This window comes from Hibiscus syriacus, unplaced genomic scaffold (assembly GCF_006381635.1).
Source record: "Hibiscus syriacus cultivar Baekdansim isolate YM2019G1 unplaced genomic scaffold, ASM638163v2 tig00113722_pilon, whole genome shotgun sequence".
Taxonomy (NCBI): domain Eukaryota; kingdom Viridiplantae; phylum Streptophyta; class Magnoliopsida; order Malvales; family Malvaceae; genus Hibiscus; species Hibiscus syriacus.
Genome location: NW_024063469.1, coordinates 2835847 through 2853300, shown reverse-complemented (window position 1 = coordinate 2853300; position 17454 = coordinate 2835847). Strand labels below are relative to the sequence as shown.

Genomic DNA, 17454 nt, shown 5'->3' with positions numbered 1-17454 from the left:
CCCTCGTCTGCAGCCATCGCTCCCACTCGAATCTGGCTTCGTTTGGATCGTTTCTGACAATTTTGCGAACCGCAGTGTAGAACACCTCCGTCGACAAAACTCGTATCGCCGACCGAATTTCACTATTCACGAAATTCACTATTCACGTGAATAGTAATGAATAGTAACCTCGCAGAAAATTGACAAAATTCACAACCAAAAGCTCTGATTACCAGTTAGGAAATAAACCAAGTACAAGTAATTTCCCTATAACCAGATTAGTGAGAATGCGAATAAAAGCGGAAAAATAATACCCGAAATTTGATAACGGAGTTCAGCCAATTTATGCTTACGTCTCCGGACTGCTGCAGATCTTTACTAAGAAAAAATTTACAGGTGTTTACACAACACTTGAGAGAGAACTAGAAGATTTTGGGATGATTTTGAAGCTAAATGAGCTAGGGTATTATAGTTAAAACTTAGGGACTAATATTGTAATTAAAAATAAAAATATTTTGGGCAGCCCCCCTCCCCAATTTGTTTAGCAGCGGCTGCTACTTAGCAGCCCAACTTGTTCTTTAATTTTCAACATTTCTCCATATCAGGATTAAGGGCGGACCCTTTATCGGATCATTCTTGATGAATTCAGGTAATGAAGCAACTCATGAGCTACTAAAATATTATGAGAGATCTGGTAACCTGGGATAAAGGTAGCTTATTTTTGATAATACAATGTTGAATATTGTTTCAGACGTCTAATTAAGACTTTAGACACAATCTTATACACCATAGTGCATAAAATAATGGGCTAAAGTTGCTTCATAAGCTGTGATCTTCCACTTTAGGAATAAATACCCATAACTGTTTTATTAACCATCTCATATCCAATGTACCATTGGAAAGTTGCATATAGAAGTCAATAACTCCCCTACTAAGGTGGAGGAGGCTCGCGGGGAGACCATCAATCTCCGGAGCTTTCCTCAAATGAATATCCTGAAAGACAGACAAGCTCCTCCTTGTAAGTGGTATACACAACCTATTACTAACATCATAAAAAATAATAGGCTCAATAGTCTCCAATATATGATCATCATAACAAGAGTAGAAGTTGTAAATAAATTATGAAATAAGACAATAATACGTCAATCTCCCTATTTATCAGTATTCCAAACACCATTATTATCATAAAGACCTTGGATCCAGTTCTTTTACGATGACCATTAGCACGAGCGTGAAAATAAGACGTATTTTTATCTCCATGGACGAGCCACTGCACTCGCGATCGTTGAGCCCGATATTGCTCTTTTCGGTCAAGCAATGCTTTTAACTCCATCGTGTCTTGGCTAAATCTTTCCCGAATAGCAGCATGAGGATTTCGTTGTAAACCTGTATTGACATCTCTTTTAGTTCCTTAATACGTGCTCTCGATGATGATGTTTTATCTCGTTGTCAGTCCTCCAAAGCGACCCCCATAACAGTTATTTTATCAAGCACAGTACCCCTTTTCGTTTTCCATGCATCTTGAATCTCACCACGGCACACTGGCTCATTTGCCCAACATGATCAAAACGAAAATAGTCACATCCACTTTGACCATAAGTAATAGCATAGGTAGCATTCGTGTCGAACAAAAGGTAGCAATGATCCGAGTGTTCAGCAAATTAAGTGAATACACGAAAGTTCTCATAATGATAACCACTCCTTAGTAGCCACAAAATGATCCAAACACTATCGAATTGTAGGATTATTCACGCTTCCACAATGCCATGTATACTAACCACAAGCTAGTTTACAATCAAACAAACCATTGGTACTTAAAGCCGTACGAAACTCGTAAAGACGCAACTCACCTTTCTACGATCACCGTGTTTTTCAGAATCGTACAAGACCTCGTTAAAATCACCCTCTACAAGCCAAGAGAGCGACGAGGCCCTACTAATAATAGACAAAGTATACCATGTAAGTTGCTTGTGTTGAGTCGAATAATGGCCATGTATTACAGTAAAATGAAACATATTTGATCCATTTTTAATAATAGCGTCTATATGAATTTGAGAGTTGGACAAAATATCACCGCTTATTTCATTATTCCAAAGTAACATCAAACCGGTACATGAGTTTCCACTATCAACCGTAAAACAATTATCCAAACCTAGTTTGCACCTAACATAGACACTTCGAGCTTGCCTTAGATGTGTTTCACGAAGAAATATAAGAGGACAGATTTGGGCGACAAACTGCCCTAAACCATGAACTGTCACAATATTTATTTTATAATTGTTGAAAATTAAAACCAACTTTCGATGGAAAGTTGGGATTTAATTAATTCCACCGAAAGTTGCTCAATGGTGAAGTCAAAAGTTGGCTTGATTTTGTTGATTTTTTGGCAATGGTAAAATCTCAATTTTAGTCGTTGTACTTCAGGGTATTTACAAGATTAGTCCTTAAGCTTCAACTATAAATACCCTAACCTATTTAGCTTCAAAATCATCCCAAATCATTCTAGCTTTCTCTCAATACTAGAGAATTTAGAGAGTTTCTTGAGAGTTGTTTTCTCCTTTTTATCAGGAGAGAATTGTCATTGTTTTCTCCTTGGTAGATCGAGAGAGGTTGTAATTCCTATTTTCTCATAGTGAAATTTTTCTACATTTGCCTGTGGTTTTTACCCTATATTATTTAGGGGTTTTCCAAGTAAATTTTGTGTCTTCTTTATCCTTATTTTTATTTTTTCAAATTATCAGTTGCGATTTTGCTCTATCTGATAGCCGTATTCTGCAACAATTGATATTAGAGCTAGATTTGAGTGTGTAATATCTACTTATTATCTTTGTGGTTGCCACCAAAAGGTGGATCCTCCAACATAAGAAAGTAAGAAGGTATTACTCATTCTTTGAAGGTTCTAGAGAACTATTCACGATAGTGAAATAGTGGGAGTTATTCTTAATAGAAGCTATAACAATGAAATTTGATATTGAAAAATTCAATGGGAGAAATTTCTCATTGTGGAAATTGAAGATAAAGGCTATCTGAGGAAAGACGGTTGTCTAGCAACTATCAGTGAAAAGCCAATAGATTTCATATATGACAACAAATGGATCGAAATGGACGGGAATGCTATGGCAAACTTTCATCTAGCATTAGCAGATGAAGTATTGTCAAGCATTGAGGAGAAGAAGACAACTAAGGAGATATGGGATCATCTCACCAAACTGTACGAGGCCACATCGCTACACAATAAAATTTTCCTTAAGAGAAAATTGTACACTCATTGTATGCCAGAATCTACTTCAGTGACGGAGCACTTAAATACACTGAACACTTTATTTTCTTAGCTTACATCCTTAAGCTGTAAAATATGAGAACAAGAACGTGCTGAACTTCTACTTCAAAGTCTACCGGATTCGTATGATCAACTCATCATCAACTTGACAAACAGTAATGTCACCATTCTAGTCTTCGATGACGTTGCAGCTGCTGTTCTACAAGAAGAAAATCGGCACAAGAACAAGGAAGACATACAAGTAAATCTACAACAAACAGAAGCGTTGACAACGATGAGAAAGAGATCAACAGAACGTGTCCAAAGCAACAGTCACAAACATGGTAGATCTAAGTCGAGCAGCAAGAAGAATTTAAAGTGTTACAACTGTGGAAAGAAGGGTCACTTGAAGAAGGATTGTTGGAGTCTAAATAAAAACTCCAATCCACAAGGCAATACCCCAAACACTTCAGATGATGGAGATGCTCTATGCTGTAAAGCGTCAACCACCATGGAAGACAGAAAAGATTTACAGATATAGGCTCATTGATTCGGGAGCAACATATCACATGACCTCAAGAAGAGAATGGTTTCATCAGTATGAACCTGTCTCAGGAGGATCTATGTATAGTTGCAATGATCATGCCTTAGAGATTGTTGGCGTGGGAACCATCAAATTGAAGATGTATGATGGAACAATTAAAGTTGTTCGAGATGTGCGACATGTGAAAGGCCTGAAGAAAAATTTATTGTCTTACGGATTGTTGTATAATAATGCAAGCAAGATTGAAACACGGAAAGGAATCATGAAGGTGTTCCATGGAGCGCTTGTGGTGATGAAAGGCGAAAAGATAACAACAAACTTGTACATGCTGAAGGGAGAGACTTTGTTAGAATCAGAAGCCTCTGTTGCCTTATGTAGTTCAGATTCTGCAATGCTATGGTATCAGAAACTTGGACACATGTCAGAACAAGGAATGGAAGTCCTTGTGGAGAAAAAGCTACTTCCAGGCTTAACAAAGGTAACATTTCCTTTGTGTGAGCATTGCATAACAAGTAAGCAACACCGATTGAAATTCAACACATCAAATTCTAGAGGCAAAAGTGTTCTAGAATTGGTTCACTCTGACGTATGGCAAACATCAGTTACATCCCTAGGCAAAGTAAAATACTTTGTCTCATTTATTGATGACTACTCTAGGAGATATTGGGTGTACCCTATTAAGAAAAAGTCAGATGTGTTTACAACTTTCAAAAACTTTAAAGTGCGGGTAGAACTTGATTCTGGAAATAAGATCAAGTGTTTCAGAACAGATAATGGAGGAGAATACACAAGTGAAGAATTTGATGACTTTTGCAGGAAAGAAGTCATCAAAAGATAGTTCACAGTGGTGAACACTCCTCAACAAAATGGAGTGGCAGAGCAGATGAACATAACCTTTTTAGAAAGAAGAAGAGCAATGTTGAGGGATGCAGTCCTAGAAAAATCATTCTGGGCAAAAGCAGTCAATACCGCCTGTTATTTGGTGAATCGAGCTCTATCAACTGTAATAGAGCTGAAGACACCAATGGAGACGTGGACTGGTAAACCAACTGATTATTCAAACCTCCATACATTTGGAAGTATTGTGTACGTGATGTACAACTCCCAAGAAATTTTAAAGTTGGATTCAAAATCCAGGAAATGCAAATTCTTGGGGTATGTTGATGGAGTAAAAGGGTATCGCTTGTGGGATTCCACTGCCCACAAAGTGATCATCAACAGGGATGTTATCTTTGTATAGGATAAACTACAAAGAAAAGAAGACGATGATAGCGCTGAAAAGTCAAAGTATACACAGATACATGTGGAAAAAGAGGTTGAACAAGGAGATTCTTCTGAAGCAAAACCAGTACATGATGAACAAGAACCAGAGAGTTCTGAAGCTCCAATAACTCGTCAATCAGATCGTGTGAGAAGACGTCCTAATTGGCACTCAGATTATGTTATAGAAGGAAATATTGCATACTACCTTTTAACAGAGGACGGTAAGCCATCAACATACCAGGAGGCAATAAACAACTCAGATGCTTCACTATGGATGATGGCGACGCAAGAGGAAATTGAAGCCCTTCATAAAAATAATACATGGGACCTTGTGCCGCTACCACAAGGAAGGAAGCCAATTGGTAACAAATGGGTCTTCAAAATCAAGCGAAATGGTGACGATCAAGTTAAGAGGTATCATGCTAGACTGGTGGTCAAAGGATATGCTCAAAAAGAAGGTATTGATTTCAATGAAATATTTTCTCCTGTGGTTCGACTAACAACAGTTCGAGTAGTCTTGGCAATGTGTGCTACATTGAACTTACATCTAGAGCAGCTAGATGTTAAAACATATTTTCTTCATAGAAATCTTGAAGAAGAGATTTATATGTTCCAGCCTGAAGGTTTTGAAGAAGACGAAAAAAAATTGGTTTACAGGTTGAACAAATCTCTGTACGGTCTAAAGTAGGCTCCGAGGTGTTGATATGAGAGATTTGATTACTTCATTATGTGCATTGGATACAACAGACTTAATACAGACCTTGTGCTTATTTCAATAGGTTTGGTGATAATGATTTTGTTATATTACTATTGTATGTGGATGACATGTTGGTTGTAGGACCCAACAAAGATCATATTGATGAATTGAAGGCACAACTAGCTAGGGAATTTGAAATGAAGGACTTGGGATCCGCAAATAATATTATAGGGATGCAAATTCGCTGAGACAAAAGTAATAGGAAGATTTGGCTTTCACAAAAGAATTACTTGAAGAAGATTTTATCACGATTCAACATGCAAGATTGTAAGCCAATTTCTACCCATCTTCATATTCACTTCAAATTATCCTCCTGTATGAGTCCTAGCAGTGAAGAAGAGAGGATGGAGATGTCTCGAGTGTCGTATGCATCGGCAGTGGGAAGTTTAATGTTTGTTATGATATGCACAAGACCAGACATTGCACAAGCAGTGGGAGTGGTTAGTCGGTACATGTCGAATCCAAGCAAAGAGCATTGAAATAGAGTAAAGATGAACCTGAGATACATCAAAGGGACCTCAAATATTACATTGTGTTATGGAGGATCAAACTTACTAATCAATGGGTATGTAGATTCTGACTATGCAGGGGATTTGGATAAAAGCAAATCTATTACAAGATATGTGTTCAAAGTTGCTGGTGGAGGTGTAAGTTGGGTTTCAAAATTGCAGGCAGTTGTGGCTACATCCACAACAGAGGCAGAATATGTAGCATCTACACAAGCCAATAAAGAATCAATTTGGTTGAAGATGCTATTGGAGGAGCTTGGGCACAATCAAGAGTATGTCTCTTTATTTTGTGACAGCCAAAGCGCCTTGCATCTAGCAAGGAATCCAGCATTTCATTCAAGGACAAAGCATATACGAGTTTAGTACCATTTCATTCATGAAAAGGTGGAAGAATGGACGATAGATATGCAGAAGATCCATACCAAAGACAACATATCATATTTCATGACAAAGGCGATCAATGCTGATAAAATTTTCTTGGTGTCAATCCTCTTGTGGCCTGATAGAAACATAAGCAACATGAAGGTACAAGGTAGAAAGAATGATGTGAAGATATGATTGTTTCAATCAAATATTCAAGTGAGAGATTGTTGAAAATTAAAACCAACTTTTGGTGGAAAGTTGGGATTTAATTAATTCCACCGAAAGTTGCACAATGGTGAAGTCAAAAGTTGGCTTGATTTTGTTGATTTCTTGACAATGGTAAAATCTCAATTTTAGTCATTGTACTTTAGGGTATTTACAAGATTAGTCATTAAGCTTCAACTATAAATACTCTAACCCATTTAGCTTCAAAATCATCCCAAATCATTCTAGCTTTCTCTCAATACTAGAGAATTTAGAGAGTTTCTTGAGAGTTGTTTTCTCCTTTTTATCAAGAGAGAATTGTCATTGTTTTCTCCTTGGTAGATCGAGAGAGGTTGTAATTCCTATTTTCTCATAATGAAATTTTTCTACATTTGCCTGTGGTTTTTACCCTATATTATTTAGGGGGTTTCCAAGTAAATTTTGTGTATTCTTTATCCTTATTTTTATTTTCTCAAATTATCAGTTGCGATTTTGCTCTATTTGATAGTCGTATTCCGCAACAATAATCACCCAAACTATTTAAAAAATATTACATGACTTTTGTTTATTCATGATCACATTATCTGATTTAACTGAAGCCACTCGATGATATTATTTATTCGGCTTTAATTATTTAGAATTGAAAAACTTTAATTAATAAGTTTTAATATATAAAGAGTACAAAGCTCGAGAATATAATCAGGCCTTTTATTTAACAATAATTGAATTGATTAAATAATTAATCATAGGATGTTTTAAAAAAATATGATCATTGACTGGATTTCCAATACTAAATCTAACGAGTAAGCTTTAGGTGATTTATTTTAGGCTATTTATTTTACATGATGTTTAAATTATTTATATAGTTTTTAATTATAGATAGTAATACATCATATATTTAAGTATATTAAAATGTATATTTTTATACCTTTTTTAAAAACATTATCAATGAAATTATAACTTAATTGGTATAAAATCGTATTATTTATAAATACATTTTAATTAAATTAACAAATTGATTTCATATATCCTTTTAGATTATAAACACAATTAAATATAGTACATTTGAGGTATTCTGAAATTTTAATTAATAATCTACAGAATATATTTACACATAATATAATGCCAACACGAGATAATAATTTTTTCATGTCTTATATATATATATATATATGCATTTTTATGAAAGAATTGCAAGTAGAATTATAATTTCAGTATTAAATATTATATTATTATTAGTAAAATAAAAATAAAAAACAATAAACGCCAGCTCATTTTCCGAAATCTTAAAGCATCGGCTCCAGCCTATATATACCGTCGCGACCCAACCGTAACGCCGTTATAACCCCAAAATGCCCTAAAAAAAAAAAAGCGGTCGCGTTTTAAGTAGTAAATTATTTTATTTTATTTTTTCTTTCATTTTTTTCAAACCAACTAACAACACGACACCTTCTCTGTATCTCCCCCCCCCTAAACGCAGTAGTGAGCGACCGGCGAGAATCCAAATCTCGCCGGATTTTCGCTCTCTTGATCGCCTGAACTTTTCATTCTTTTTTTTCGTTTCATCTCCCCGGAATCAAGCTTCCACAAAGAGAGGGAATAATTTTTTTTTTGAATTTTTTGTATGGTTTTGTAATTATGGTGTTGTAGAAGAAAACAAATAAAAAAGGAGGAAAAAATCTTCTCTTTCATGTGGTGAGTAATGTCTTGCAATTGAAGGAAAAATATGCTGAGATCCCTTCCTCTGTCTTCTTCCTTTATGCTATAATTTATTTTCTTTTTTCTCTCGATTTTTGCTCTGTATTTTAAATATTTAAATTCCTGTTGAGCATCAATGCATAATAAAGGTTGCATACAAAATTTTTAGGATTTTGATTCAAAAGGTAGGGATTAGTTTCTGTTTTATTTGGGTCAAACTTAGACAATTTTGAGGACCTTTTAAAATTTTCACCTCAATTTTGCTAGTAAACTTTTGGAATTCAAGCCTTTTCTTTTCGAATTTTTATTCCCTGGTTTGACTAGGAGTTTTTGTAGAATAAAGTTCTTAATGAGTGATAAAAAGGGTAATTTAGTAGAAAATAGGTTGTTTTTGAGAAATTCAAAGTTGGGTTTAGCTGATCTAGTATTTAACAACTTGATTTTTATGGTTCAAGTTGCATAACTTTTTTTTTTCTCGTTCAGAAAAACATGGAGAAAAATGAAAGTAGAACTTGAATATTGTGAATTTAGTTTTTTTTTAAATGTAAAATTCACCTTTTCCTTTGTTCAAAACTTAGGATTTATGATTTTCTTTTTAAAATTTTCTTACGTTTTCTTGGAAAGCAAACGGTAAATTTTTGTTTGGTTGTTGGTAGGTAAGTGACTTTCCTTTTCACGGTACATCTTGTTTCAACCTATTTGAATTATTAAAATGAAAAAAAATCTCCCGTTATGTTCCCTAAAAAAATCATTTTTATGTTGCCAATTTCTGAAGAAAGTAGCTAGCTTTTGTGTCATCTTCACTCCTTTCTATGATATTTGATAGATGAGAAATAAAACCGTTAAGAATTTGAATTAATGCATTAATTTATTGATATCTCTTCTGAATTTCTAATCCCCTCTGACATATGTTGTTATTCTTGTATTCTGAAAATAAGTTACAAGGTTAGTAGTTTATTGACTAGGAATTGGTGATTGTTGAATGCTGCAGGATATGCTGATTACCTTTGAACGAGGCCTCAAGTGACAAATTTTCAGCTTTTAGTTTTTGAGATTTTCTGGTGTTGAAGCTGAACAATGCCATTTGAGATCATGGATCAAAAGAATGCATCGGCATCATCCCACTTTTCAGATGATGCTTGTTTCCCACCCGAGGTACTCTTTAGCATAATAATACACCCAATTTTATTAGTATTTTGAGTTATTCTGGATTTTATATTTCTTATTTTAAGGCAATTTCAGGGTTCCTGAATTTGCTCCTTTAAATATTATTTGTGTTCAGTATTTTTATTTTGAAACTTTTTAGTCCCCAGTACCAAAATAAAATCCGTGTTGGTTTAATATCAACTTCTGTTGGGCAGAGACAAATTGGATTTTGGAAGCCAAATACCATGTCTGATAACCAAGGTGAGAACAGTGCCATGGACGACTGAACTGCTGGTTCTGTTTGCTGTTAATCGGTTTATTTAAATGCAATGAGAGGGAACTTTTAGCTTGTCCATCATTAAAATTAGTGAAGATCGATTCAGTCTCTTGATTACTGTGAGAAACTGTGTCCCCTAACTTTGTGATGTCAGGTGCAGTGTATTAAAGAACCATAGTTAAACCTTTACAATTGAGTGAACAATCCAAAAGATTGATGAGTTTAATTAAATTTAATTGACCATTTAAACTGCTGTCAGTTTCTGGTCAGTAGGATGGGACCATAAGAGGGAACTCTTAGCTTTTTTCATCATTAAAATTAATGAAGATGAATTGGTCTCTTGATTACTCTGAGAAACTGTGGCTCCTAATATAGTGATGACACATGGAATGTATTTAAGAACTACGATTAGCTTGTACAATTGAGTGAATAATCCAAAAGATTGATCTACGAACTGCATGGTTCCAACTGTCATGTTTTGTCTGTATCAAAAGGATTCGTGGGTCCATCAATCAGAATGTTGAGCATATTTATGATTGTATTTACAAATCAAGTTGTATCATGGAAATGTGGAGTATCTTCTTTGAAGCATTTGTCAAAAGAATGCAGAAATTTGCTTGAATTATTCTTGATGAAAGCTTTTTTACTGATGGTTATTCTGAAGTACATCTGCTGAAGCACTAAATTGCCATTGGGTAATTTGCTATCTATATTGAGAAATTCTATTTGGTTGTACTGAATTAGTAGATGTTGGTTTCGACTGAGAGTGCTTTTGTTTCTTGATGCAGATATATTATAGATTGACCCGTGGCCTATTATTTTCAGAAGTGATCGACACAAATTTATAAAATTAAGAGCAAAACGTTGGTGTCCCTTGTAGTGGGGTTTCCCCCTAGCTTCTGGAAATGCTTAATTTATTGTCACCTTCCACCCGTCTACAGATATTTTTTTGGAAAATGAGTTCGTCTTATGTGATAACAATTAACCTTGATTATTTCTTATTTGGCATAGTCCTGATAGATATATGTTTCTTGCTTTATGGAATTTTTGTCGGTGTCGCATGTGAATATTTGGAAATCATTCATATTTTTCTGTTCTTGCAAATGTAAATACCTTATAAAGATAAGTGGAGTCGTTTGCTATTAATGTATTACATAGAAATCTCAGATCTTCTGAATGGAAATATTACAGGCTATTTTCTGTTCAAAATTTGTTCCTGGTTATCTTCCTGTCTTTGAAAAAGCTTCTGGTCTTTGCAGACAAGAGGGTTCATTCTTCTCCATCAAATCTGGTTAGAGATCAAGAAGGAAAGTTTGACAGCGGTTGGAATGGAAATACCAACTTATCTGAGCCTTCATGGAATTCTGTAAATCACCATCCAAAATCACTAACAAATATGCATGTGCAACCGCTGGTGAACTTTAATAGAAACAGCAGCAATGCCAATGTGATCCAGCATGAAAGTAGTCTGTTTTCAAGTTCAGTGTCTGAAATATTTAGTAGAAAATGTAAGTATTTTTCTCTATGTCTATCAAACTTTATGGTAGTTTTCAACATGTCCATACATGCATTCCACGTATGGGGTGTTTCTTCCCTGCTTCTCTAGTATTAAATGCTTTAATTGCTATTATATTTCATGGCTTGATTGATGACTGGTTTCCCACCATAAACATAACTCTAAAAGACAGTATTAAGCTGTTTTAATAAAAATCATGTCATCTTCATCCATTGTGTTGATCTGTTCACATATGTATTTCCATACTTCCTATTTTCTCTGCTGGAGGTTCAACCAACTCATTAGGGCAATTTGCAATCTGATGGATTCAAAGTGGAGCTAATATCTATTTCTTACCATGCAGCATTTCCTTTCTTAATTTTTTCCTGGTTACTCGTTTTTTCTAATTACTATACGGTTGATAAATTTTCATCTGTGGTTTGGTTTGCTTTTAACTTTATGCAGTGAGATTATTGGGGAATGATCTACCTTGTCAGCATGCCAGTAAAGCTGCTTTACACTATGAAGAGGAACCTCACAAATCTATGAAAGAAATTGAGGCACAGACTATTGGAAATCTTCTCCCAGATGAAGATGATCTTTTCTCTGGAGTGATTGATGAATTGGGACTTAATACACATGCCAGTAAAGGGGATGAGTTAGAGGACTTTGACCTATTCAGCAGTGGTGGAGGAATGGAATTAGAAGGGGATGATCACGGATCCATGGGTCCAAGGAATTCAGATCTCATCGGAGTAGTCAACGGTCAAGGGGGTTCCAATGGCTCAATTGTTGGTGAACACCCATATGGTGAACTTCCTTCGAGGACACTTTTTGTAAGGAACATTAATAGCAATGTTGAAGACTCAGAGTTAAAGTCTCTTTTTGAGGTTTGTGTTTCCTTTACATTGTTATACTATTTATTGAGACTCTGTGCCAGAAAATTTTCCTCTATCCACTCCTTTTGAATTGCTATGTTTCCACTAAGTTAAATCGACTAACCTTTTACATTCTGTCAGCAATATGGAGATATCCAAACTCTTTATACTCCCAGCAAGCATCGTGGGTTTGTTATGATCTCTTATTATGATATAAGGGCAGCCAGAAATGCAATGAGGTCTCTGCAAAATAAGCCATTGAGGCATAGGGAACTTGATATACATTATTCAATTCCAAAGGTATGGCTTTAACCATTTTGTTCTGGATGGTTACTGCTTACTATTTTGTCAATACCCTCACTGCTTTTATTACCTTTGTTTTGTCTAATTGTTGCATCTTCATGTGAAACATTGCTGCGTTATATTTAGTTATTTTTTTTTAATTTTATGAACTCAGGATAATGCATGTGTAAAAGATGTAGATCAAGGTTCACTGGTGGTTTTCAACCTTGATTCCTCTGTTTCAGCTGATGTGCTTCAACGAATATTTGGTGCTTTTGGGGAAATTAAAGAAGTAAGAAATTTCTTCTTTCAGCTTCTTAATTCCCTTAATTTTGTGATGATAAATTTCTAATTGATGTTGTTAATTTTCATTGCAGATCCGTAATGCTCCAAACATGCATAATCACAAAGTCATTGAGTTTTATGATGTTAGAGCTGCAGAAGCTGCTCTTAATGCTCTGAATAGGAGTAACAGTGCCGGGAAACAGATCGAACTTGAACCAAGCCGTCTAGGCTGTGTTAGGCGGTAATATCTACTTTTGCTGCTATTTCCAACTTCTAAAAACATGTTTTTGATCTTAGCTTTTGAACGAATGTGGAACATCAGAAATTTCCTCTTTTCATGATCCTTGAAAGTGAGAAATCTTTTATTACTTTTTACATGATGACTCTGTCATTTCATTGCTTCTGTCTTACTTTGCCATGGGTTGGAATTGTCAATGATATGCAATAGTTTTCTGGTTCCCCAATATTCTTTTTTGCATTGAAGTCTTATTTTCTTTTTGTGGCCTTCATAAGTTGTAGTAAAATTTAGTTCCTTTTGCAGTTTTATTCAGCCGCCTGAGCAGGAGCAAGATGAACCAAATCTTTGTGGAAGCCCTTTTGATAAGTTGTCATCAGGACACATTGGTATTTTTTCCCCATAAATTCTGTGGTTTGATCAATTCATTATAAGCTCTTGTTTCTGAGAAAATGTTTCTGTTCATACATCTCGATTCAAATTATGAATTTCTACAGGAGTAACCGCATCTGGTGGCTTGGATAATGGATCTTCCCAGGTGTTACATTCTGTTATCCAGTCACCCGTGAATACATTTGTTGAACCTCATCGGAGTTCGACTGTTCCTATTAACCTAGCCTCTCCAGCAAGAATGGCACCTATAGGCAAAAAAATAAGTCCTCTGGAACCCAACCATTCTACGGATGAAATGAAATATGCTAACCAAGGAGTACCAAGTTTCCATCCTCATTCCTTCCCTGAGTATCATGACAACTTGGCCAATGGTATTGCGCTCAACTCTCCAAGCACCATAACAAACATGGCTGGTACTGCTGGTTCCATGATGGCCGAAGGACTTGACAACAGGAACGTTTGCAGAGTAAGTTCAAATGGCCACCTGATTGAACCTAATGCTGGGGGTAAGTTCAGTTGATTTGTATATCAACATCAATGAAACATGTATTCGTGCATTTTTATTGCCTTATGTTGGGGGACTCGGGGGTAACATATGTTATTTAGTATGCTAATATTTTTGATAAATTTCACAATTCATTATGTTAAAAGTTTCAGGTAAATTTTGCTCTTTCTATTCTTAAATTGGATTATTCCTTATGCTCCAGGCTTCAACTCTTGTTTTTCCTTTCTCTGACTTTCTGCTGCAAATAAATTCTCTCTAGTTTTTGGGTCATCTGGAAATGGAAGTTTGCCAGTTAACAGAAATAATTACATGTGGAAGACCAACAACTCACACCAGCAGCATCCATCAAGTCCCATGGTTTGGCCAAATTCACCATCATTTGTCAATGGCCTTCATGCTTATCGCCTTCCCCACATGCCTGCGTTTCCTAGGGCTCCCCCTGTAATGTTCAATGTAGGATCACCTATACGCCACCATATTGGCTCAGCACCTCCTAATTCTGCACCCTGGGACAAGCGGCATCCTTATGCTGGGGAGTCTCCCGACACTCCAAGTTTTCACCTAGGATCTCTTGGAAGTGTGGGTTTTCATGGAACTTCACCATCACATCCTGCAGATATTGCTTCCCACAACATTTTTTCTCATGTTGGTGGTATGGCTTTGATGAAAAATGGTGGGGTACACTCTCCACAACCGATGTGCCACTTTTACTCTGGCGGGAATCCTATGATTTCATTGCCAACATCTCTCGATTCTCCTAATGAACGTGTTAGAAACTTCCCACAGCGTAGAAATGAGTTGATCTCCAGTAATGCCGATAAGAAACAATATGAACTTGACATTGACTGCATCATACGTGGGGATGACAGCAGAACAACACTTATGATTAAAAACATACCCAACAAGTATGTGAGCTGCTCCTCTTGCAGATTTCTGTCAATTTTATTTTCAGTTGTCTTTTCACTTCCTGTTAAAATGATTTTGTTTCATAGTATCCTTTTATAGTCAAAACTTTCTTATGTTCAAATAATAGTGCTTGATTATTGACCTTAAACCCATAGACATCCTGATGATGATTAGTAGCACTTTGCCTTTAAAATCTCATTATTGTTCCAAAAAATAGTAAATGTTGATGAACCACCAGTTTTACCTGCGTATATATTTGAGACTAACTGGCAGATGGTTTCAGATTCATTCAATTTGGCATTTGTTAATATGGTTGAAGCGATTTACTGGAGGTGTTTGTGCACTTGAATAATTTATTTGGTGCTGTGCTTGTTTTCATTCTTCCGATTTATTGATTGCATCCAATTGTAAGGTCATTTATTGTAGTAACTATTCTTCTTTTCCACATCATCCTTCTTTCATATGATTATCTCCTTAAAAGAAGCCAAATGGTGATTTTCGCAGGTACACTTCAAAGATGCTTCTGGCAGCCATCGATGAGCACTGTCGAGGAACTTATGATTTTATCTATTTGCCAATTGACTTCAAGGCAAGTTTTTGAACGCCATGACAAACTGATTCTTGCTTGGACATTTGACACTGACTTGCAGTTTGATGTCTTGCTAACCCAAAATTTTATTGATGTTATCTGCAGAACAAATGCAATGTGGGCTATGCATTCATCAACATGATCGATCCGCAACAGATCATTCCTTTTCATAAGGTTTAATAAATGGATTCTATGTCGCACTATTATCTGCTATTTATGTGAATACTATCATCTGCATGTCTAATTGTGTGTTTAACATAGATTAAAGTTAATCAGGTTGAATCAATATTTCTTTTTAGGCGTTCGATGGCAAAAAATGGGAAAAGTTCAACAGTGAGAAGATGGCGACTCTTGCTTATGCTAGGATCCAAGGGAAGGCTGCTCTTATTGCTCATTTCCAGAATTCAAGCTTGATGAATGAGGATAAACGTTGCCGCCCTATTCTCTTTCATACTGATGGCCCAAATGCTGGTGATCAGGTGAAGTCATTTTTATGCGGCTTAAACAAGCTCGATGCATTTCTTTTTAGTCTTGTTTCCTGAAATTTATAATGTAGTTTTACTTGTGGCATTTCCTCTTATTATTATTTTTTTGATGCAAATAACGTGATGAAACCACTATTTAAGGATGAACGATTGATTCACCCAAATTTTCCATTAGCTGGCATTTCCTCTTACTATATTGGCAATGCAGAAGGATGTTTATTCAGTCTTCAAGTCCTTAGTTTTGTTTTGTTTTGACATAACAAGTCCTACTTTGTTGTTTGTATTCTTAGGAGCCCTTTCCTATGGGTAGTAATATTCGATCAAGACCAGGAAGACCTAGAACAAGTGGCACTGAGGAGAACCACCGCCAAAGTAGTTCTTTGACTTTAGCTAATGGGGAGGAATTTCCCAATGGGGCAGACTCGGGTTCCTCGAAGGAATCTGATTGAGCAATCTGCTTATCCAGTTCTAACTTTCAGAGTACTAAAACTTAATGTACCCTACTCTGTACTCAAGGGTGGCTTGATGATCTTTTTTGGCTATAGAGAAGCAGTTTTGTGCATGACCGAAACTAAGTGGTAATTTTGTTGTTCTATCGAATTTTTTCCTGTATCGATAGCCCATTTACGAGGGGATTCAAATTTTGCGTAGTGTATGATCAAACTGTATCATGATGTGTGGAAGTTCCTGGGTGTACGCATGACTTGAGGGATCCTTTCTTCATGTATCAGTTTTGTATCCAAAGTTAATGTGATTTCATTTTTGTTCCCTAGGTTTCGGAATCCTACGAGACCTACTGTCGGTCTAGGTGGGTCGTTGTTGCTCAAAGGGAACGAAAGATACTACATTTATAAGTCGTGGAATTTCGAACCTCTTGTTTATTTTTTCTAATGACATACATTCTTCTTTCTTGTTTTGCATCATTGTTCATATATCCTCGTTGCTTCAGAGTACAATGTTTTTAAAACAGACTACTTGGTTAGATATCGCACTATGGTGGATTCTATTGGAACATCGAAACTTGGGAGTTTCGGTATTCTGGAAATCTGTTATTTGCAGGAAGTAGGTGGGAGTTTAGATGAATGATATTGTTGAGCTGATGGTGTATAATGATATGTGGTCGTGTGTAAATGTGTGATATGGTATGTAAATCTGTGCGAGTATGTCTCCACATAGATTGGGAAAAATTCTTTAAAGATTACAACTAGGAATAGGTGTTACTAACTAATTCTAAATGCCTAAATTTAATAATATAAATAAATGAGGAAAGAGTTATGGCAGATAGTATGAACATATGGAAAAAAATTGTTGAGGCAAGAATTGTGTGAAGTGAAGTGGGTAGATAATTTGTCATGGGAAAAAAATATTCAAGAGTAAACAAATAAAAATTGTTAAGGCGAAA

The 17454-nt window shown here is 35.7% G+C and overlaps 1 protein-coding gene across 3 annotated transcripts; it reads left to right on the top strand.

The window, feature by feature from the left end:
- The first annotated feature begins 8332 nt into the window (after positions 1 to 8332).
- LOC120187158 (protein MEI2-like 1) lies at positions 8333 to 16819 on the top strand. 3 transcript variants are annotated; one of them, XM_039190935.1, is made up of 15 exons: positions 8333 to 8573; positions 9622 to 9731; positions 9938 to 9983; positions 11259 to 11507; positions 11960 to 12384; positions 12514 to 12672; positions 12830 to 12946; positions 13032 to 13180; positions 13481 to 13563; positions 13672 to 14073; positions 14332 to 14977; positions 15483 to 15567; positions 15673 to 15741; positions 15867 to 16046; positions 16343 to 16819. In XM_039190935.1, the coding sequence occupies exons 2-15, from the start codon at positions 9654 to 9656 to the stop codon at positions 16499 to 16501; spliced, it is 2847 nt and encodes a 948-aa protein (XP_039046866.1). In that variant the 5' UTR covers positions 8333 to 8573; positions 9622 to 9653; the 3' UTR covers positions 16502 to 16819. The 3 variants fall into 3 exon arrangements, with proteins under 3 accessions (XP_039046866.1, XP_039046865.1, XP_039046867.1); XM_039190934.1 differs by having other exon boundaries at positions 9568 to 9731; XM_039190936.1 differs by lacking the exon at positions 9938 to 9983 and having other exon boundaries at positions 8334 to 8573; positions 9568 to 9731.
- Positions 16820 to 17454: the final 635 nt, after the last annotated feature.